Source organism: Sabethes cyaneus, chromosome 2 (genome assembly GCF_943734655.1).
Source record: "Sabethes cyaneus chromosome 2, idSabCyanKW18_F2, whole genome shotgun sequence".
NCBI classification, from domain to species: domain Eukaryota; kingdom Metazoa; phylum Arthropoda; class Insecta; order Diptera; family Culicidae; genus Sabethes; species Sabethes cyaneus.
In genome coordinates this window covers 3,363,727-3,388,401 of record NC_071354.1, presented here as the reverse complement: position 1 = coordinate 3,388,401, position 24,675 = coordinate 3,363,727, and the positions used below count along the sequence as shown (strand labels likewise).

The following is a 24,675-nucleotide window of genomic DNA, read 5'->3' as shown; positions in this document are numbered from 1 at the left end:
TCCGAAAGGAAGCCACCTTTGCAGACTTACCTGAACACTGAAGAAAGGACCAATAATATGCACGGTAGTTTCCTCATCCACCGGCGTGTTGGCAGTGTGCTCGGGTAGTTTAATTATGCTGCCGGTCACTCGCTGTAGTTCTCGCACGTTCTGTCCGCCCTTGCCAATGATGCGCCCAACCTAGCAGTTTTGAAAACGTCAGAAGAATATTACACTTTTGCTATCCTCGGACTGGAGCATCGAAACTCACCTGCAAACTCGGTACTAGGATCTCGACGGTTAATCTCACGTCATCCGTGCCGGAAACGAAACCTTCCTCCCGCATCTTCTCGAAAATCAGATACTGTGCCTTCCACTGGGCTTCCGGTGTTCCCACAATGGTAACTTTTCGTTCGGTTTGCTGCTCGGGAGGCTTGTCCGCTTCTAGCGGAGCAATCTTAACGGAAGCACCGGAAAATCTTATAATATTACGAATATGCGATCCTTTGGTTCCGATTATAGCACCAACGGCATTATTTGGAATATACAGGTAGGTAGTTTCCTGGACTTCGCTAGATCCAGACGGCGCTCCCGGAGCGGTCGACGGTTGGTACATTGGATAGTTTGAGCCCGGGTACATACCGGATCGTCCAGCAAAGCCCATGCCATTGCCGGCCGTCGACATCATCGCCATTGGGTGCAAACCCGGGAACATTATACTCTGTGGTGCCAAGGCTTGAAGATCGTTCTCGTAGCTCTGGCGCAGTTTAGCACTGACCTGACTTTCGGCTTTGGACATGTTATCGATCGAACCCTTGACGGTGATGATGCGCTCCAGGTTAAAGCTGTTGATATCGTTTATCGAACTAACTGTGATCTTTGTGTCGGTATCCTGCATTATTCGCTTGATGGTGTTCCCGCTTTTGCCAATGATGCGACCAATCAGATTGTTATGAGCAAGAATTTTCAAGCAAATTTCCCTGGAATTCGAAGAACGTTCGCTGCCATATTCTAACGGTAACGGTTTTATTTAATAATTTTGACTTACCCTTTGTTTGTACTGTTGGCCTCCTGCTGCATCACCTCTAGGATTCGTTTGCAGGCGCTGGTACAATTTTCCGGATTGCCGTAGATTGTGATCGCCTTCTCCAGCGAGCCGACGTTGTCCTTCCGGTGTACATCGACACGCGCCCGGCTGTTCTGAGTGATCTGTCGTATCGTGCTGCCCTGGCGACCAATGATGGCGCCGACCATCTCGCTGGATACCAGCAACCGTAGCGGGAAGTCGGTTTGACGTCCTGGACCACCGCCGGACATTCCGCCGTACTGCGAACGAGCCCGTTGGCTGCGCCGGTTTGCTTTACTTTCGAACAGTTCAACCAGCAGCTTGGAGCCCTCGAAGTCGATCCCGTTCAGGCCGGATACCGCTCTGGGAAAGAGGCGAAAAAGAGGAATTAAGGAACTATTTTCGCTTCGTTCAAAGGCTTTCGACGGAAATTCTGATGAAGAACGACAGGAAGTGACAGTGATAGGATCTCTAGGGAATCGATAGACTTGCTATGTCTTTATATAAGGCTCGGGTTCTTAAACGGGACTCAGTGCGGTAGCAATTGAAGACCCGCGAAGTTCTCTGCAAATATTATTTTATCTTTAAATATCTGCAAATATCTTTTATCTTCAAATTTGGGAAAAACTAAATACATGTCGTTCCGCTCGCCGAGAACAAATATATTCGCAAACATAAATCCGTGTGTTGGACAGATAATTATTGACGAAGTACAAACTTTCAAATATCTCGACTTGGTTTTAGACCCTAAGCTTTTTTGGGGGAGTCAAATAGATCATATTCACAATAAATATCATCTCTTTGTGGGTTATTGTATCGAGCTAGACCATTTTTTCCGCGGCATGCACTGCTCACATTTTATTTTGGGTGGCGTCATTCTCACCTGCAGTAACTAGTTGTCGTTTGTGGGGGACAAATCTGCAAATCTAAGTTTAAAAAAGCGCAAGTTTTGAACAGAACATATGACTCTAAATAATTTATGCATTACCAATGTTATACTCGACTCTCGACTTATGAAAGAAGTTCATGCATAACGCCTTACCAATACTAGGGTTGTGCTCGTTGCAATCCTGTTTATTTATCTATGATGCTAAGAAAAATTCAAACAGGCATCGCAACATTATTCTGCCGGCTAGGACTCATGATCAATACACAAGGTATGCTAATAACTTGGGAAGATCTCGAGCTCTCAGTACCCTTGGTCAAACTCGAATACCTATCATTTTATGATCCTTCTGTGTATAATAAAATTCCACAGCACTTTACACTAATCAACAGTAGATTGCTATTTAAGAAAAGATTGAAACAGTATTTCAAGTCTTTTATACTTTAATTTCATATCAATCATAAGATAATTTTCGTAAAATACACTCCATAAATGTCTAGTTAAATCAGTGGCAACTATATTGCCACCAACGAAAAATATTTTTTCTGACAACATTTGTGCAGCTCTGAATTAGTAAAAATGTTAAATTGGGAGCAATTTTTATGGAGCCTAATCTTGATTTTGGACATAACAGTAGATTTTTGGAGAGTGTGCGACGTTAGACAAACGAACGCACTTCAGGCGCCAATAATCGCTCCGTCACAATACAATGAGGACCATGGCCGTCGATTTAACATAAATTCATTTAGCATGAAGCTGTTTAACATAACGTCGTTCGCCATAAAAACATTTGGCACGACTTTTTGGTATAATTTCGTAAAAAATATTTAATGACTTTTCATAGATGATTTAGAGTGAGACCTGGCATTGTTTACTAGCAGTGGTTATCCCTTAATTCAGTCCGAAAGAGTAAGAGGACAGTATATACGCAACATTTGAGCAGGTCGAAGGCGACGAATATTTCTTCTGACATTCGGCCATTTGATATTTGACATTCGGTAATTTGGTCTTGTGTGTTTCGGCCATTCGGCCATTTGTTGTTTCGTCCATTTGAGTTTCGGACGAATGCATTTCTATCTAATGCATTTTTAAACTAAATCGATTGGACCTCTTTAAAGGCAGATTACCTAACGTCTATTGTGTCTACCATACATTATGCTTCCTGAATATTATGCCTATAGTCCATTATGTCTAATATATTTTGTGCCTAGTGTCCGTATGCCGTATGCCGTCTACCCCCAATAGTAAGAGAAATCGCAGGGCAGTAACAGGCGGACTTAATGGGGGCGTGCTACTACGGATCAAATTTTTACTCTCCGACAAATCCTCCAGAAATGTCGGGAGTGTTACGTGCCCATGCATCATAATTTCGTGGATTTCAGGGTAGCATATGATACAGTTGAACGCGAACAGCTGTGGCAGATAATGCACGAGTACGGTTTTCCGGACAATCCGGAGGGTTGCGGAAAGGGGATGGACCTGTATGGTATTCAATATCGCCATTGAAGGTATGATCCGGCGAGCGGGCGTCGAAACGAGAGGAACGATCTTCAGCAAGAGTAACCGATTCTTAGTTTTCGCAGATGACCTACACATCGTCACTAGAAACTTTGGGACGGTGGAGGCAATCTACGCCAGACTAAAAACGGATGGCTTCAAATCAATGCGTCGTAAACCAAATATATGATAGAAAGAGGCTCCAGAGAAGGTAACGTTTGCCTCCCATGGACAGTTTATTTATTTATTTACTTTTTAATGGTGCTTTCAGCGGATAGTTGGTTTGCCCCAACTTGTACGGGCGGCGACCGCCGCCGATAACAATACAAGTAAGGAGATTCAACGACGCATTCAAGTTGGAAGTCAAATCTACTTTTCCCTCCGCAAGATGCTTCGATTAAGGAGCATACGCCGGCGCACAAAGCTGACGATGTACAAATCGCTAATCAGAACGCCCTACTAGCACGGTTGTTACAAAGTAGTTGTGGTAACCGAATTATGACTAATTTCAGTCGTAATTCGGTTGCTTCAACTAAATGAACCTAAAGTGTGCTACTTGGGCGGTAGTCCTCCACCGTCTTGAGACAGTAACTTTGCTTACGGTAGACATAAGTGCACTTGCCGTATTTGAACGAAAGGTGTTGCGGACTGTTTTTGGCGGAGTACAAACGGATAGCGAAGAGTGGCATAGGCGTATGAACCACGAGTTGCAGGCACTACTCGTACACCTTGCGAAAGTTGGAAGACTACGGTGAGCCGGTAGCCAACTTCTAGGCTTTATGTATTTGGGATCGCTGGTGACCGCGGACAACAACACTAGTAAGGAGATCCAGCGGCGCATCCAAGCGGGAAATCGTAAAACGCAACGATCAGGAAGCATACACCGCCGCACGAAGCTAACAATATACAAAACCCTTATTAGACCGGTGGTTTTTTATGGTCTTGAAGCCGTGACGCTGTTCTCGGAGGACATACGCGCTCTTGCCGTGTTCGAGCGGAAAGTGCTGCAGACGATATTTGGCGGAGTACAAACTGAAAGCGGAGATTGGCGGAGGCGTACGAATCACGAGTTACAAGCACTGCTTGGGGAGACTCCCATCGTAATCTAGCGAAAGTTAGCAGGCTACGGTGGGCCGGACACGTCGTAAGGATGCCGGACGACAGTGCGACGAAAATTGTCCTCTTCAACAACCCCACCGGCACCAGGAACAGGGGAGCCCAACGTGCACGATGGCTCGACCAGGTCGAAAGCGATTTGCGACTTCTGAGATATATCCGGATTACGAAAAAATGTGAAAAGCAATTGCCGCGAAACTCAGATCGAATGCACATAAAATTTCGTTCGTTCGTTTTTCGGTTGATTCACAAATATAGTTGTGTTTGTTGTTTCGTTTCTGTTTTTGATATTGGATGCTAATGATTTTGTAACCATAAGTAACTAAGCCTAACTCGTGAAAGCCTCACCTTTGTGCCTGATCGTGACTCTCGAACGTGATATGGACGGTTTGCGTGTTTGGGTCCTTGCTGGTGACTGCGTCGCAGTGTTCGACCTTGCCGTACGGCTTCAGCAGCGGCTCGATGTCATCGAATTTCGCGTGCTGCGGTATGCCACTGATAACGATTTTGGCAATGTTGCTGGAATAAAAAAAAAAGAAATAAAAAACGAATTAATTCTTGTAACGTGTTTAGTTTTATGATTGAAATAGGTTTGGTTTAGATGAACGAAACTACACCTAAATTGCACCGGACAAAGGGTGTGAGGAAATTGAGTCATCGGCTGCCTACCGTCAGTTGACCCTTTTATTTTTATTTATTATTATTTTTTTCAACTGATTGTGCTGTCTGGCACCGTGTATCAAATGGAACAGACCGGAACAAGTCATCAAGCGTGCGCGACGCTGTGGCATCGACGCTGCATCGGTGGAATGCAGAAGAGTGTGTGCAACAGTGCAGTACTAGAATGTGCAATCGGATTGCGTACCATCACCTCCCTTTCGGAGAACTCAGTAACGAACATCACGAATCATACCAATTTACATGGAAATAGTTATGAATGAAATTCTTAAATTAGACGTCGTTGCCGTCGTCGTCGTCGTCGTCGTCGCCGTTGGTTAGTCGCTACAATCCGCGTTGCTGTGGCCCGTCGAAGCGAAATGATGTTGGTGCGACAGAGAAGAAGGAAATAGTGGATTAACTGTTCCGAGAATGAGGTTGTAAAAAGTTTAGAACCCGTTTGGCAAACATGATCGTCAAAACATTGATTTTGCGCTTAGCTCGAGTAGTGTCGGTTGGCTCGGTTACCTCGCCCGAATCCGGGATGCATAGTGTAGGGAAGGTTAGAGCAGTCCGTTGAATATTTGTTGTTGTTTTTTCGCATTGTGGATTTGGAACTGTATCAGAATATCAAATAGCTTGCGGGAGGTCCGTGACACGACGTTGCCGTTCGCTGTTTGAGTTTAGTCTAGCTTTGCTTTTCAGTTCGCCCTGTTGCTGATAACTTTCGGACTTCCAAACTCCCCTTGTTTTATTAAATATCGATGCAATGGACATTGACTTTCGAAGTAACGATGCAGTCCGAAACGACTTTCTTCAGATTGAATCAAAATCACTCGAAAGGGCTATTCGGTTCCCGGTCGCAGCCTTATTGGGAGCCGCTTGCATATTTCCACCGATTCTGCTTCGCATGGATATTTGTTTACAACGCCGGGACGCGCCAAACTTCGCGAGGAGACCGACCGCAGGGAGAAAAAATCTTCCTCTCTTCCGCCATCGATAGTCTGTCGAACTTGCATCGCACCGTGCCATTCGCCGCGCCGTTTCGTGCTTGTCATCGTCATGATCTCCCGCCGCCCGGGCAGCCCAGGCTGGAGTGCATCAGCAACACACGGAGCGGTCAATGACGTCTTCACGGCCGTCCGGAGTCTCGGAACGTGTCGGGGCACAACCGCAAATGTGTACATATTTATGCTTTTTCCCTCCTGCGTTCTCTCTTTCTCATTATCTCGCTCTCTCGCTCTCGCACACATGGCACCGCTCGCGTTCTTTATGCTGCCCCATTACTGCTGTGGAGCGGACACAAAACTTGCAGAATCGGAATGTGCCGAAAGTGCGACGGCGTTCGGGCAGGAGAAGTACTGCTCCACCGTATAGTAATCAAAAATTGTTAATGATGCATGCACTAGCAACAGTCAACTGAGCAACAAGTTCGTGCATTGACTTGGAAGTAAAGCCGCTGCTGGTTTGGCCTGTGTTTTCTGATTTTGGAACCGACTGAAAGGTCATTGAAATACCACGAAGTGAAATATTTCTACTTAACACTTGCACCGAGTGAAATTAAGTCAAACTATCGAACAATATGAGCCATGAAACGGTTGCCTCCCAATAGTTCAACTAATTCTAAATACGACGAATCCACCAAGCATTGAAAGTATTCCACTCCGCCCTTAGGGCAATTACAGTTCCACACTAATGTACTAAGTAACTTCTATTACCGCTTATGTACGTACCTACTTCTACTCTCTCCGCTAAATATAACTTGGATGGTAGTAAAAGTGCAACAAAGTAGCATAGGCTAGGCGCGATTAGTGCCGCTATGTGTTTACATTTCCGCATTCCAAACGTCAGTTACCATGCATCGTCAAGGCAATCGGCATATGACGGCATCTATTTCGCATTCAATATTATCAAGTACCGATCCACAATGACGCGAATCGAACTCGGAGAACTGAGCGTTCAGGTGCATTGCGGTCGCAGTCAGATCCTAACAATTTGCTTCCAATCGGATTTTGTACAACCAGTCCAGGATTATGTTTCCATACAAAATAAATTTTATAAGCTGCAAATTTCTTGAACAGACTACAACGACAAAGCAAATCAAAACAACTTCTTCTGTACTACGTTGCTACTATTATAATAGGTTATGTGAAATCAGGTCCGGAAGAAACGGACTTTAGCACTTGAGTTGTTTTTTGTTTTCAATGATGTAATGGAAATCAAAATTTATGTTGATAACCATTGCCGACCAACTTTATTTTGTGATTTCCAGGAATTGTTGGTTATATATGGAACATTAGACAGATTTCGAAAAGGCTTTATTACATAATGTTATCTCGGTCAAGCATAGTTCCGAATCAACGTAACGGTTCATCGCAGTTTCGATAATTTTTCCACTAGGATGTCAGTTCTAAAATATTTTATTGGATCGTAGCAAACATTTGAAATTGAAATTTAGCAAATAAGCTGAACGAAATAACTTTTGTCTACAATGCCCAACCAACGACAAAAAAAAACAAAAAACTTCAGACTGTTAGGGTCTCTTCGTAGCAGCACAATACCGAATGCAGAGTATGATTTTAACACACTTAAATTTACTTTAATCACCTAATTAGCTTCGATGTACGATGCTGGTCTAAATAACAAACCAGCCGTTGTATGTTTAAATCTCGGCTGGGCATCTAAGTTATTTAATATGCTGGATTCGACGCATTTTAAGCACCAAGGTGCTTTTTCTTAAGCAGTCCATTAAATGACGCACGCGTTCACATTTCTTACTACAATATGGTATGTTAAGAGAGTCAAGATAATGTTTTTTATCAAAAGATTCTGAAAACATGAACAAAATACTGCATTTTAAACTCATTTATGTTTAACCGATTAAAATAGGCGACCCCTGATTAATCCGTTCTTTATCCACTTGATTTGATAGAAACCGCGAATCGAAAACGTAGCATTCTCACACATTTTTGTGAGCGACATACTATCGATCGGCAGGATCAAAACAAGCGCCGTAGTAGAACTAAGGATAGAAAACTGCATTTGAAGGTGTTGAGAACGATTAGGGCAAACCCAGGACTGTCGGATTATGACATCGCTAAGAAATTCAATACCAGCCAAAGTACCGTCAAAAGGATTTCGCTGCGAGAAGGTGTTCGATCTTTTCGGGCAAGTAAGAAACCAAACAGGACACTGAAGCAGAACCTAGTAGCCAAAAGACGTGCCAGAAGTCGTATAATGAGGTTCTTACAAAGTACGATTAGAGGTAATGAGTGTTAATGACCCATTATTCGGGTAGTTGCCGGTAGCGTATAACTGGCACAGAGAGTAAATGGGATGAGTGGTGAGATTGTGTTAAATGGTGAAACGCAGGACATCACATTGGCGATCTTTTGGCCAAATTGAACTTTTGGTGTGATTCAGAAGTAAAATCTGAGGTAAGAAATATGGTGAATGAAAATATGGTGTAAGAAAATAACAAAGTGGTGATTTGCTTCGGTTAGCGTTGTCTGGGCTTGTTTGGGCATTTGATGGTGGCATTTGTTGCTGGGCGTGTTGCGTTCATCGATCTACATTCTACATGAAAAGAGGTGGATGGTTGCAGTCGTAATAACAAACGAGATTTGCTGGACCCCATTTGTGCTTAAAGTAAAAAAATACCCGATAAAAAATTGCTCCTGGGTTTCCCCCTATTTAGCAGGTTCGCGTAGGCTGAATCGCCAGTTTATTGTAACAAATCTTATGAGTGATTAAAAGGTGGATCTGCTGATGACACATTCCAGCGTTACGGGACACTATCCCTGCTATGCAGATCGGTTCCTGTTTCATTAAATCCCTGGCATTCTAGTGGAAAATGCAGTACTATTTTAACAATTATTTTACAAGCTATTTGCCAAAAAATTAGTGAAACAGGAGGCGATTCACAGGGTAACAATGGGTGCTAATTGTGACCCGCTAGGATTGGGCGATACCGTATCGATACCCGCGATATCGACACTCAAAGGCCGATATTTCGATATATTTCATCGATACTTATGACGTCGATATTATGCTAAATCGATAATTTCATCCCGATACTGTTTGATAAAGCGGGATATGCAGCTGAAAAAATATAGGCTAAAACTAGGCCAGGAAATGCTCAAGAAAGCAATATTTTAAGGATTGTTTCTCGCGCTGTTTTCTTTTCAGGTAGCTACTAAGCTTAATTCTCAAATTTACTTAATTGAAATTGACTCTTAAGCATAGTATACAGTTCCAAGCGAAGTGAAAATCGAAGCAAGTGAAAAAGCGTGTCTTTTCGCTCGCGGGAAATAAAGACTGTGGATCTCTTCATAATTTCATGAGCTTTCGGTTTACAGTTCATGTGAAGTGAATTGAAGGGTTTACAGATCGAGCGAAGCGAAAATAAATTTAAGGCCAATGCGGTATTTACAAGTGGGGCAATGGCGCTGCAGTAATTAAGTGTAGCGTAAAATATTATCAATACGTTTTTGGAACCGAAAAATCAGTAATAACGGTTAGGCGTGACGTCCAATTCTACAAAAAATCCGCATTGCTCGTTGCGATATGTTTTTGGAGTCATGAAGTTTTTTTTGCCAATATTAATAAATATTTTTCTTTTCCACACCTTTACACACTCATTGGCTTGAAACGTCAAGTTTGGAGTTTCCGCTAGCTGCAGCCTCGTTCACGAGCGTAGGCGCGCGTGAAAGAAAAGTACCCAAGTGAAAAAGATGTCATCCACAATCTTTAATTTCGGTGGATCACGTTTGTTTACAGTTCCGAGTGAAGTGAAATGCAGCTTTTGCGCTAGTGAAAAAGTTGAACGTTTTGTATGCGATTTTCACTTCGCTCGGAACTCTATACAGGGCTTTATGCAAAACCTTGAACAATGTAACTTACATGTTTAACGCTTATTGAACAATAATTGCATACGATATGCGATTTTCAGCAATTCAGAACTGACCAGAGAGCACAGAGAGTAGTATTGGGAGTTGACGGCATTAACAAAGACTTTCCAGCTTTTGACGCGCCATCATAGCGGTGAAAGTGGCAGAGGTGGGACAGAGATCGAGCAGTGCTAGAGCCGGAAAGGAGCAACTCCCGACGGATCTCTGCAGGAATGGCCAAGAACCGCCAGCAACGACACATCACTGGATGGTTTCAGGGGTTTGGGAGAGGGCTACCGGACGAGTGGATTGAGGATTGTCCCATCTACAGAAGAACGAAGAACGTGCTGCTCGAGCCACAAATGCTGATACCTGATACCCATCTACAGAAAGGGCGATCGGATAGATTGCTGTAATTACCGCAGCATTACGCTGGTTAAAGCCATTAACAGATTTTGTTGCGTCGTCTATCACCGGTGGCAGGAGAGTTCGTAGGGTAGTACCAGGTGGGCTTTATGGAGGCCCGTGCCACTACGGATCAAAATTTTACTCTTCGGCAGGTCATCCAGATGTATCGGGAGTACAATCCATCATATTTTTGTGGATTCTGGGGCAGCATACGATTCAGTCGGGCGCGAACAGCTGTGGTAAGTGGTGCGGCTTTCCGTACAATGCGACGTGTCCGAAATAGAGCTGCACTGGAGCGAGTGATGTGTTGCGTGCGTGTTTTGGAGGACTCTCTTTGCTCAACATGATTTTTATTGATTAATTTTTATGAATCCCTTTTTTTGTGTAGCATTTCGTAATTCCAGAATGCCACCTTAAATAGTATCGACAAATCTAATATCGATGCTTCACGAACGATATATCAACAGTATCGATAAAGCGGCGAATTTCATATTGATATTCAATTATCGATACTTTCGGAGACTTTGTCCAATCCCGCAACGCGGGAATGTGTCTGATTCGATAGTATATTTAGTCGATCGACTAGAGCTGACTATGTTGACAATTGAGCAGGCAGATAAATTAGTCCGGAGACGAATGAATCTTTAGATTTAAAGTCTCCGTTAACAAATAAAAACGAAACGAAACGAGATAAATTAGAGCTGATCTACGGAACCAAACGAAACAGGTTGATTAATCGGGAAATACAGTTTATTGATATAGTTCTTTTAGTTTTTGTTCGCCAATAACAGGTTAAATTCCCTAATGCGTCGGGTAACTGAGATATACTATCAACGCAATCCACAAACTATTATAAACTATTAATCCATAAACTATCAACGCAATCGCAACGATTCAAATGATGATTCTAGGCGCTCTATTATGTCGTAGAATAAAACCTGTTAAAATTTCTATTGGGTGGTAGTGGAAATTACCATTAGATAGAGTTGAACGTATATTAAAATTGAGCCGCGAAAAGCCCTAAAGTTGAGCAGGCAAGAGGGTCGAGATGAGTCTGAGGCAAATGTTGTTGCCATTGTTATGAAAATACTAAAATGTTGGATAGGTAGAATATGATAATTTACCTCAGGAAGGCAAGGTTCATCGACGTACAACATCACTGACAAGATACGGTAGATACTGGGACTATTAGGCATGTCTTATAAAAGATGACAAGATGACAAGTAGAATTTCTTAGTTTAGGTCGTCACATTAGAAAACTGAGCGACTTTTCTACAGACTATATATGAGAGGTAACGAATCTCAATTTAATAAACAAGAATAATTTGAAGACTGTACCACCAATGTAAATAATTTATAATGGACCTGAAACAATATCGAACATTGTATTGTTCATTTTATACAGGGGGAGGATGTGGCATGCTGGTATTTATAACATATCAAAGGATTTGCCTGGAATGGGTAATGTGTGTTAATGACACATTATTTGGGTAGTTGTCGATAGCGTAGGTTGACAGTTTCTTGCGTTAATGGGGTAAATGAGTCAGTTTGTGTTAGATGGTGAACCGCAGAACATCACAGTACCCGCATGAACGACGAAACATAATTGAAGATGGATTATAGGTAGCTTTCCAACAAAAGTTCTATAACACCACTAGTCGATGTGGTCCCTAGCAAGTTCAAAATCTCTGTTACCTATAAATTTTCCAGAAAGCTTATGATTTGGCAAGGTATTTGCAGCTGCGGACAAAAAAGAGTCTCTAGAGTGTCCTAGAAATGCACACAAAACACATCAATCGATTCCATGTAGCTCTGATCAGTCGCGTCAGTTTGTCCGAAAAGCCCTGTTCGTGCAGTATTTGTCATAGCTGATTTCGAGGCGGCATTGACCAGCATTTTGCCGTGATAGTTGCAGCAGTCGAGCTTTTTTGTAGATGGGACAAACCGCTCATTTCACCCATTCTTCCGGTAGCTTTTCTTCCTCCCAAGTTTTGGAAATAACCTAGTGTACAGCTGTTGCCAGCGTTTCTAGGTCATGTTTATAACTTTGTTCGTGTTCAACAATCCGATTTTTCGTTCAACAAACCGACTAGGTGCTGGAACATTAAAATCTTCCATGGGCACTCTTGGGTTAGCTTCTGTTACGCCTCCTTCTGCAGTTTCACCATTGGTTTCACCTGTCGGCCACCTCACGTTCGTTTGTGAATCTCAGATTTTGGTGTGTAGTCCTTTCGAGTTTAGTTCACTTTTCCGTAAAACTTACGCGTGTCATCAGCTCGGAATAGTTGCTCTAATTCTTCGCGATCTCTGTCCTCTTTCTGGCACTTTTTACTCTTCACAATTGTGGGCATGAAAATTTGTGGACGTTACAGAATCGACACAGAACCATTACATGCCATAAACCGAAATGGAAGCAAATAAACGCTCAAGAAGGAATCTGTTCCACGAGAATTTGCGGACGCGATACGATAATCGTTATTTTGCGTTGTTATGGATGATAAGATGTACTGCAAGGTCGATTTCTGAAAAATTCCATGACATAAATTTCGATCGAAAATGTGCCCCGGATGCAAATGTTCGGCTCCTGGTCACTGCAAAGTGACGCTTTGGTAGTTTGTGAAGCCATGAATGCTTTGAGAGCGGTCCCGGTCCGACTTGGCAAGCTATAGCTACTCAACAAATTCGACGAAATGAAGTGGTACAACGACAATGGCGTCACTGTGATTTTCACTGTTGAATATAAATAGGGGGGTGAAATTTTTCATCCGCCAATTGTCTTCCCAGAATTAGAACATGATTGAACACATGCTTATCATCTCGTTGTATCTGACAAGTTTACTCTGTCTATTGGTGCGATTAATGAAATGAAACGTCCATAATCAATTTTACGAGAGATTTAGTCAGTTTATCAAACTGAACTGAAATAGAAATAAATAAAATCACAGCTGAGTACAGTTGTCATCCCGGGCATAGGGATCAAAAGTGTGTCAATATGAGATAAGTTGATTCATCAGTTATGATAATGCTTGACGTTTATGCATTTATTAAGAGTAAATCTCTAGAAATACATTATTTTCGCTCTACTAGAAAAAATTCTGACCGATTGATATAACAATCTTTTAAACTGATTGAGAAATGAGTGAGTCATTAATGCTAAAAACCAAACTACTTTTCATGATTTGATTTGAGAAGAACAAAAACGCAAGGTAAGGACGCGAGGTTGGACTTTTTCATGTCATGAAAAGACCCCAATTGCAACCATTTCAGTCAGGACGAGCCCAGAAAGGTCGTTTTGATACAAGCCAGTGTGTCAGTAAGAGGAGTTGTTACAGAATTTAAATGGGGCAATGTACAACATTCAGTTCCATCGAGCCACGTTCAAAAATCAAGCATTATTGCTGGGCTCCGAAAAACGAGTTTGATTCTTGGGAATTTGATCGCATAACGCCGAATGTGTGGCACTCGCTGCGACTGGAGCTTGATTTGTTTGTTTATTTATTTATTCTATAATGAAGTCTGTTTCATAAAATCGCTCCGGACGTATCGATTCGTCACGCTGCTCAGCCGAGTATAAGGCTGCAATCATGATAGGTGGCCACCGATGGCGCCTAAGCACTTCTAATTTAAATTACAGGCCTCACAGCACGTGGCATATAGCACAAGTCGGTGTGCGAAATATTTTCCCATGGAATTCGTAATGGCAAAATAGGTTTAGCTGCGAATTTGGACTGACAACTGACCGGAGGCCACACGAAAAGAAGAAACGTAGACAGCAAGCAACAGCAATGGCAGCGCCACCCAGCAGAAAGGAGAGACCGAAAGTATGCAGAAACCGTTAGAAATGTGTGGCCCGCTCACTCTCATAAAGGTGAAATGATGAATGTGGAGGACTATTAAAGCTCGGCTCATAGATGACGCAGGTAGAAGCCAAAAGAGAAGAGGAGGGGAGGGGGGGGGGGGGGGTCTAATGCATGTGTACACGTTGATACTGTGGAAGCTCTTTTACATGTTGTCCCGCGGTTGCGCGGTTGGTTGCCAGAGATGATCGATTCTCCATCGATATTCCACCAACTAGGAAAAGGTGCGTGCGAGATTGCGATAAGAAATTTGCGTGTAAATCCATGCAGAGCAGACTCGATTCGAATCGAAATCGAATATTTAAACAAAAATATTCTGAAAAAATTTAACGCAATTTGATGGTTTTTATTAGTATTATCGTAGGAAAACTGTATAGTTTGTTAAAACTAAAAATATACAAATAACAAAGTAATTGCCGTGGTTTTGACTTTCTGTAAATGATATAGTTAATCATGAGGCATTGAATTAAGTGAATTAAGCTTAATTACCTTGCACTTCAATTCCCTGTGCCAGCGAGCAATGTTTGAAAAATATTTAGAATTGATTAAGGATTATATTTGAAAAAAAAAAAAACAAACGAATTTAGTGAATAGGCCTTTTTCACAAGTTTGGCGTGATATGAGCACAATTCTAATATATTTCGAAAACCTTTTACATCTAGATGGCTATGGATGTTGTTGTTTATACACATGAAGTGACAGTTTTGTGTGAAGATTTGTAATTTGTTTTATTTTTTTTTCTTTACATTTTCTCCAACTTCTCACAGAGAAAATGAAGAAAGTAAAAATTAGAATCAGTTAGAATTGCCTCAGAATTAAAATTCTAAGTAGTTCGAAATCTACTCAAGATCATTTATACCGGTGAAAAATTCGAACACAGAATACATATTAGGAGCAAAAACCGCTTCATAACTTAGTCCGGTCAATTTGTGCGTAGGAGACCGGACACTGTGCGTCCAGTCCACCGTAATGCTGCTTGCAATCGGCAATCCCAAGACAAATGACGCCATAAATAGCCTCGAACATGTCGTGGTCGTCGGCTGTACGTGGCGGTTCGTCCCGTGGCAGCATCGACGCGGAGGAAAAAGTGCATCAGACAAATACGGCTTTGAAACGGCGCGCAAAATCACCTCTCTAGCAGCACATGAAGCAACGCTGTTTCATTTAGGTTGTAGTAGGTACACTCTGTTCGAGGTTGCTGTTATTTGCGACCTTTCATTTTGCTTGTTGAGCATTCTGATCGGTTGTATGGAAAATGGAAAAAAGTACATTTGTGTATCGTACACACTCGTGTGCATGCAGTTTGTTGCCGAAGAGAGTTATTCGTTAAGCAGGATTTGTTTACAAACATCGAGTACTTGTTTCCATCAGAAGTGAGTGCAAATAATGACGGCAACGAGTACAACGACGACGACGACGACGACGACGGCAACGATGATGGTCAGCAAAACTGGTTAAAGTGGTGGCGACAGTGTTGCCAAACATTGCAAGCCATAGTCTGCGCCACGTTGCGTTGCTTCGCTAAAACAGGCTTCTTCGTGTGCATTCCGGGGCACATTCATAAACCGTATTTCCGAGAATTGGACGTCGTCGTGGCCGCGCGGTGGTAAAACGACTACAGTTTCGTCTTCCCCGTCCCACGACCGGTTGGTATGAGAATGTCTCGGAGGACTCATTTGTTCACTACAGTTCGGTCGGTCTCTGCGATATGAATCGTGTAGCAGTGAGGCGCACATTCCAATGGTCTCCAATGGTGCGGATAAAGTGGAAGAGAAGTACTGGGAGAGCTGAGCAATCCACAGCCGCTGCGGACGGATGCTGCGCGAAGATGATCCCAAAAGAGACGGCGCAACGCGTAAAGATCTTGTCGACTTCTTGAGGCTTTTCACGCGAACCGAACGTGTGGATCGTGCGGAGGGGTTGGGCAGTAATGCATCGTGTGGGTTGAAGTGAGGCGCTGGCGCGAGAATCCGATCGTAGAAGAAGGAAGAAAGATGAAACTAATGCGAACTGCGAACTGGGTACGATCGGCAGCGTGGCGCAGGCAGAAGTGGCGGCTGATGGAGGTGCACGGTGATCGACCGGCTAAAATTCTACATGCGCATGCATTGCATGTGTAGTACTACTATCAACATCTCGCGCACAGTCCCAATGCTTGCTCTCCGTTCTGTACGACAGCGGGTAATTCTGTTGCTCCAGCCGTCACCCGTTCCCTGCGCTTGGCCACCACAACTTCCCCCCTCCGGATTCCACTATCAATCGGATGTTCTCTTTTGCATTAGTTCGACGGCGCGCAGATATTTTTATGAATGAAAATAAAATTTACACTCTACCCGGAAATTGTTTGAATTATATTGATAACAAAAGTTTGTTGTGTTGAAACATATTGACTCAGTGCCGTTCCGGTTGCGTTTGGAGCGGCGACCATTTCGGGATTTTAGGTTCGAGGCAAGGTGTTACTTTATGACACACCATGTCGGAATGGCTGCCGCTAGGCTTGTAGTAGGTAGTGCTGCTACTATCTTCACTGTAACTCTACAGGGTTGTCGCTGGAAGCCAAATTTTCGTTGGATCGTTTTTGCTATCTAGTTATTGACAACAAAATCGAGGTCAAAATTACAATAAAGGTAGTGAAATTGACTGAAAACATATTGCTTGTACCATAATTATGGTAAATTTAAATAGACTTTTCATGGTGCTTCGAAAATATGCATATTACTAAGTAAAGCAACCATTTTCTCAACTCTCCAATTGAAAATTTCCTCCTCTACCTGCAACGGGCACAACCCTGAGCACGTTGAAGGGAACAAACATAATAATCTACGGTCTGGCTGTATTGCCCAGGCCATGCAGCAGCTTCGGCCGATATGCTGCTGCCTGTTTACTAACTGCTGCCGCGATAGAGGAAACAAAGTGTCAACACATGGCCTACTTCGGAATTGACTGCTCGAAACGCGCCTGGAGCGCGGGGTGGGGTCTTCTGTCAAGTCAACACGCAGACGCGTGTGTGACACAGAGTGCAATACACGGGAGGAAAAAAGTGTCAATGACACGGCGACTTCCGGATCGCGCATTACCGTCGGGTTGGGCAACCGGTAAGGATTGCTCTCTGGGTGCTGATCGGTTCGGTTTGCCGCTTTTGATGCTTGATAAACAACGATTTAGCTAGGTGGAGGTATTCCGAAATGATACGAAAATGAAGATATTTTTCCTGCTTGCTACACGTTGGTCAATATTCGTATTGACGGACGTTTCATTGATAAATAGTAATATGAATTAGACGGTAGTTTAGCCACTAAATAACCTATAAACGTATAAAAATGTTAGTAGCAGCGAATAAGTACAACCGCTCTTGTACTTGACTCTGATGATGTTTAGTTTAGGTTTTTATTTACGCTGATAACAAATCGTAATTAAATTTCCGAGCGATCACTCGGCTGCATTCGGTTAGCTTCGGTTAACCTAGCAGTGCTAGCCAGCGAGTGTGAGACATGGTAAACAACGCTTTCGGTGTTTATCTTTTCCTGGTCTGTGTTGTGATTGAGGACTCGGAAGGAATTGGGAAGGCAGCAAGAGCGGAAGGATTAGTGCACAGGGAAACGTGATCAACCGTAGGAGCGTGATAAGTTAGCGCCATTCTGACTACAACTGCAGTGCTGCCAGTATGGACGAGAACGAGAACCTACCGTTGATGGCTTCGTGGTGTTCTAATCATTGCGACGAAATCATTCACACTCTGTGGGAGATTACAACAAGAGTTCAATGAGCTGTGTTATCTGTTCCTCGTACGTCTTTTCTCCAGCTGCGGAATGTGACGGCACGACTGCTTGACGTCTCCAAACCTGGCCACAGATGCTAAACAAAAAATCACTTGTTTCGAAAAAACAACTAACACCATTAGAATGCTGTTTCGCTTATTGACCTATACGTTTGTCGCTTTGTTCGTGTGGTTTCTCTGCTATCGTCACCTAGTTGTCCGATTTCATACACTACGCTTCGGCTTTCTGCGACGTTCATCAAAGAGTCGATGCTTCGACAATACAGTAAAAGACAGTAAACAAGCTTACGGTACACCACTGCACACAAAATAGTGTAAAATCAGCGCATTAGCACTGAAGTAGGATCGCTTTCACACGCTCTGGAATTACCACTATCAGTCCAATCAAGAAAAGGTCTATTTCAGTTTAGCTGCTAAACCGGGACAATTTAACTACTATCCAGCGCACTGGTAATGTAAAAAATCAACTGTGGATTCGCCGGAATAGCTTTAAAAGTCTAATATTACCGAACCCGAAAATTACGTCAAAGAGATGCAACATCGACGATACGTTCGCGTTGCGAATATTCTCATCAACTGAACCGTCTCGCACTCGCACGGTTTTCCCGAGCCGACTGACTTCCCTTTTTTGCTCGCCGTTGTTTGTGAATCCACGAGCAGCAAATTCTCGAATCCATCAGCAAAATAAATAAATGAAGCTTTCCGCAACGACTGCAAAACCAAACCGGGCGCACACAGCTTCACCTGCAAGCAAGTGTCATATTTCTGCATTCGCAAGTCGCAACGCGAGCAAACAACGCTCTGCTATCTACTACCACTAGAGGAGCGCACCACAGACAAAACACATACAGCAGCAGCAGTAGCAGCGGGCGGCGAGCTTTCCGGGGAGCATGTATGGTTCGCTTTCCGGCCGTTCCTGCTGTGATCGCGGTAGGTCGTAGTGTTGTGTGGGTTGAAGAATAGTGCATAACATCACGTTCGCAAACCTGCATACAAAGTACGCGACTTCAGTTCAGCCTCTGCCACCCGTTTTTGCCGTTTTTCGCTTTTCTGGTTTACGCCGAAGAACTTCACAGGGGAAGCACTGAATCATCGCTATCGAAAGTAGCGCGAGAGGCGGAAAGCTCTCAATGTGCTACTCGATCATGACTTAATTATTATCGTTCGAAACGTTTGCGTGAGTTTCAATCTTTTGGACACTGGATTAGGGAGGCAGGCGAGCGACACGTGAACCGTACAGATGAACTGGGAGTTACAGTTATCGTGATCAGTTATCGCAAAGACAGCAACTACAAACTACTGCTTTTATAGTGCAAATAAATTTTGGACTGAAAAGGTAATTGAAATGCTGGCTCACTTTACGGTTCGGTGCGATAGCCAATTAATTCCCGTGGAGTGCACAGTAGATTCCGAAAAAAAAACTCCAGACGAGGAGCCATAAAGGTTAATGACTTGCACCTCGCTCATAAGCGAGCAGTGGCGTACTGAAGATGGTATGTAAAGGTGCCGGGTTCGAAGACCTGTTGTAATTTTATTTTGATATATTTTCTGACACTAGTCCTAACGACGTCCCTGTTGCCGGTCAGCTCGATGAGCCAAATCGGAATGGATGGGCCCGGGGTAAAGGAAACATTTTCGCTCTAATTATGGCTTTTACCAGATTCGTACCAATAATCGGGAGGAGTGGGTCTGGTGGTGGTGATCCGGGCAACGCCCCGCCAAACTGGACCCATCCTTCTCTTTATGGCTCGATGAATGGGGTATTTCGTCCCGGTTTAAGCTCCAAAAAGACGCGATCAGTCTCGCGGCTTGAGTGAAATTCGGTGCCGATGGTTTACGGTGGCGTTATTGTGCCGCAATCAATTCTACAGAAGATATGATTGCGACCGCTGCTGCTGCAGGAGGTACCCCGGTTGGTGCGGGTTAGGAACCTACCGAAAAGAGTTATGAATGAAACGCCACACCGCGTACAAATGGTGCTCCGAAATGTTAACCGAAGACGCGCCGTCGGACGGTTCGCGGAGAATCGAACCGACCGGGCTCCGGCGTTAATGGATGAGCCAGCAAGGAAAGGCATGGAACAACAACAAATGCCAAAATATCATTATGACTTGCGCGGGGTTTGTAAGGAGAGCGCTTTTTCGGAACTAGGTACAACACACGGTGCAAACGGTAACGATGTGCTGCTGCCATCGAATAATAATTGTAAGCGTTTCTTATATGCTTACAAGCGGTTAACTTTGCTAAATTTAGTACAGTGCAAGTCTTGGTCACCCAGAAGATGCCTTTTTGATTTTTTGATCAAAAATAACAGTACCAAAACCTAGATCTCACAGAAGATATTTAATTATCCATTAACATTTTTCTAAATTATTGCTCAAAATAGGCTGAAAGGATTTAGAATTTCATAATCGTTAGCCCCCCTCCCCCTTCTAGAGAGAGGGAGGGACCACGAACCACCACAGAAGAAGCTCCTTCCTCCAAAGACCCTTACGTTTGGTTCCATTTGCTTGATTAGTTCTCGAGTTATGCAGCAATTTGTGTTTCATTTGTATGGGAGCCCTCCTTCCAGAGGGGAAGAGATCATAAGAACCTATTCAGCCCTAAAAACCCTTGAATACAAATATTCAGTAGTTCCTTTGCGTTTTGATATAAACTTGGTCTCGTTAGTAAGTAGTTAAAATAATAAAAATTGTAACAAGATCCGCTCTAGGCATATCACAATTATATCAAATTATCATATAATTTGAGCAAGTTTATTTTAAGATGAGTAACAATAACCAACATTCTGCCCAGCAGAAGAAGTAGTAGAATGAGATAGATTATTTGTAAACATTTCCTGTGTCGCAAGTTTTGCTATCACATTTATAACACACTTTGATAGAAATATGAACTGGAGCTACAATTCTATAATATTTTTGTTAGAATCATCTGATCGGGCTTAGATAAATAATAGTAACACATAAAACACAATAAACACATAGTCACACACAAAATTACTGAAAAATTAAACTGTTTTCAAGCCGACTGTACTTCAGGGTCATCTGACGAATTGATTCGGGAAGGCTGTAATTGGTGCGGTGCTAACTGAGCCGTAGTAGTTGACGATTCGCTGCGGCCAAAGAGGGCAGTGTAATCATACGAACCCGACAGAATCTTATTGGCAGTCTTAGCCATGATATCATTGCAACGCTACGCAAGAGGTGCAAAGCCAACAATTTGACAGAGATCCTCGTACGGTGGATGGACATCCGAGATTTTGCAAGGCAACATTCGGTAGGTCCAACGGATGAAATATTTTTGTATCCGCTCTATACGAAGAATCCAAAAAAATAGCGGATTCCAAACAAGATTGTTTCGAGAGTGGATCGAACCAAGGAACAGTAAAGAGTGCGTATGGTTAATAGGTAGGACAGCAAAGATCTCAAAATGCTTCTTTGTGGTACTACGGAATCGTTCCAAAACCACTGTGATTGACAAAAACTGAGTTTAACGACAATTTTGCATTTACGAAGATGCATACTGGATAAAACTATCAATTTGTCAAGTTTGGCTAAAAGGATTTGATGGTCGACTTGATCAAATGCTGCTTTCAAATCAGTATAAATAACACACAGACACAGACACAACGAAGCAGATAATAAAATTGTAACATTTTCATTTTTCGCGTTAGAATAATGAAGGCTTCGGTGTACAACGGTTTCTTAGAGGTGGCACGTTGAATTTATATTAAAGTTCAAAAAGCAAAATTATGTAGAAAGCTGCAAAACTATTTCTCAAATAATAGTAGCAACCGACGAATTACTCAAAAAAGTTTATAAAATCGCTAAAGTATACGTAAGTGAGATATTATTTATGCAATAAATTTTTTAGGCGTATTCTTGTTCGTAACTAAAAATAAAACACCAAAAATTATTGAAAATTCATCACAAACTATCGGATGCACAATTTAATAAGTCGGCATCGAAATCGCCGTCCGGATGCACTTGCCGTTGCTTGTGGCCACACCCTCGTTTCCTGTAACCCCGGGAAAACTTCCCCACCCACGCGGCTCCCCCTTCTGTCGAGTGGCCGATTTTGGCGAAGGCGCATCTTCCGCATCGCAGGTCACGAAACCCGAGCTAGGGCAACGTTGTTAATTCGCAATCGGTGCGCAACCAATGAAGAATCAACTGGATGCACGCGAAAAGTGCATCCACCGCTCTGGTCGCGGTCGCTGCAACTGTGTTGGTAGCCAACGCGTATCTCCCCAGTTGAAAGTAGTAAAAAATTGTTTACATTTTATCACTACCTGATTGCCACATATTCATTCATAGGCGGCTGCAAAAAAAGCTCCGACGCGGTTTGCGTGTGGTTGTAGCAATAAAAAAATACGCCCCTCCCCTCCCTCATCGGCTGCTGTTTACCGCTATAGCCTTTTTCAGTGCACTTGCACACGAAATTGGCATTTAAGAGCGAGAGAGTGAAAACAAAAAACTGTTGCATGCATGCTGCAATTGCGTCATGGTATTGGTGCAGCAAAAGTGCAATTTTCATTGGCCTAGACAGGGTTGAGGGGAGGAGGTCACTTCTAGGTGGTCAATCTGTTTTTGATCGCTTGCAATGCAACTGCACGTGTTTACCTAGCAGGAAATTGGCTGCGGTTGGTTAATTGGTAAGCGTTTTATACATCTCATATGGTGGGTAGCCGTTTGGCTAGGTGAAACTAGGTTGTGTGAACAGATTGAGCAGTTGATCTTTATGCAAGCAAGTTATCCCAAAGTTTGGGAACAAGATGCAGTAAATCTATAATTTCATAAACGTTCAAAGCAAAATCATTTCGCAAAACACAACCACCGAATGAAAGAGTTTTAATTATATTCTTTCAATAAATCAGACTGCGTTAAGTCCCTCGAAATTAACAACACAATTCTAAATAAACCAAAGTGGAAAAACAAGAGTTTAGAGTACAGGAAAGCACAAAATAAGAGGCAATCTATCCCGAAAGTTGGAAGCAAGAAGCAGATCTAAACGGAATGTACATCCATGCCGATGTACGTATGTAGCGGGAACCGCACAACGCATGGGGCGAGCTCGCTCGAATAGAAGGAACAATTAACCAAAAGTTGAATGAGCAAATGGCAAAAAAGAACCTTCCGAAAAACCGGCAAAACCCTTGCATGTCCCAACGCGCCACCGGCATTCACTGCTCTAGCATCTTAGCGAAAATGAAAACTTAGCCGGTTGCTTCCGCCGACCAAACCGGGTCGTCAATCATTTGCACTTGCCCGGGCGGCGTGCCGACTCACGACGGTATGATCAGTAGGAAACGCCAGGGCAGCCAAGGGTTAGTGGGAGAAAAATGTTAGCATTAGCAGGGTCGAGCAGAGAGGCAACGGGTTGACCGGTCCGAGTGGCTAGCGGAAGGGAGCTCACTATTATAAATCCTGTTTAGTTTCGCTTCCTCTGTTGTCCACGCAGAAATTTGTTCCTCTATGTGTAATAAATTGCACATACATATTCTACGATCGTCGAACGGCTTGAGAGAGTGTTATAAGGAGATGAGATGAGATGATGATGATGATGATGGTGGTGATGCTGCCGCTGGCTGATGACGACGACTACGACTACGACCGGGGAATATGATGGTAAGGATGGTGGTTATGCTTGCAGCGCATATGTGCGGTATGTTGCTTTCATGCTCTGTTTTTGCTGCTTTCAACTGTGATGGATTTCCTTTCATGATTTTTTAAACTTTTGTTTTGTTTTTGTGGTTGTCGACGGATAACTGCTTCCTCTTGCATGAATCAGGAAATAGACTGTGTGTGTAAGAATATTGCTGATCTTTACGATGCGAAAGGTGTAATTATGAACGTGGCCTGATTATTAGACGGTTCGATTATGTTTAGTTGTTAGAGAGAGGGAGAAGGCAATAGGTATAGTTTTGCAAGAAAAGGTTTTTTCTCGTCATGTGGTGTACTTCGAAACATGCCACTAAGTAGAGTAATATCACATAACACGTAGAACGCTGCCTTCATTGATCATATATAACATAGCGAAGCGATTTCTTAGATGAATGTTTTTTCATGGTGATTTTTGGCAGTAGTTAAATTAGTTAGTGAAATTGTGGATAACCTCGCCTCTTGTGACACTGTCAAATGTTATAAATGATGGCCTACTGCGCGACCAAGCAACCGACTACGTTAAAAATAGATTGTTCAGCACGTGTTGCACGACATTTCTAGATGAATTCTACAGGGTGTCCGAATGGATCAAAATCCTTTTGATTTTCATGGCGAAAGGGGTGAAAGTGAACCAAGTAGTGTATAAGAAGCTACTTACTAAGTCATTAATCTCCTGGACCTCACAGCTTTTCGGCAATAATGATTCGATTTTTCAGCAGAACTGCGCCAGTTTCATTCAACAGGAACTATTGGTTTTTGTGACCGCTTTTTTCCGAGTTTTTTGACGAAAGAAAAATGGTCTTGGGGTATGAAATGGGGAAGGCATCTAGGAAAAAGCGCCTAACATAGCTCTAGTCATCCCAAGCTCCTTCCTAGCGC

At 43.0% G+C, this 24,675-nt stretch overlaps 1 protein-coding gene across 1 annotated transcript in view; it reads right to left on the bottom strand.

The window, feature by feature from the left end:
- Window positions 1-18,691, bottom strand: part of LOC128738693 (insulin-like growth factor 2 mRNA-binding protein 3) — a 28,638-nt gene extending 9,947 nt beyond the window's left edge. The window contains exons 1-5 of the mRNA XM_053834016.1: window positions 18,042-18,691; window positions 4,893-5,063; window positions 1,028-1,408; window positions 251-959; window positions 31-180 (exon numbers count right to left, since the gene is read on the bottom strand). Of these exons, the coding sequence (XP_053689991.1) occupies window positions 31-180; window positions 251-959; window positions 1,028-1,408; window positions 4,893-5,063; window positions 18,042-18,070 (1,440 nt within the window). The 5' untranslated portion in view covers window positions 18,071-18,691. The remainder of the gene's footprint in view (window positions 1-30; window positions 181-250; window positions 960-1,027; window positions 1,409-4,892; window positions 5,064-18,041) is intronic.
- Between the last annotated feature and the right edge of the window lie 5,984 nt (window positions 18,692-24,675).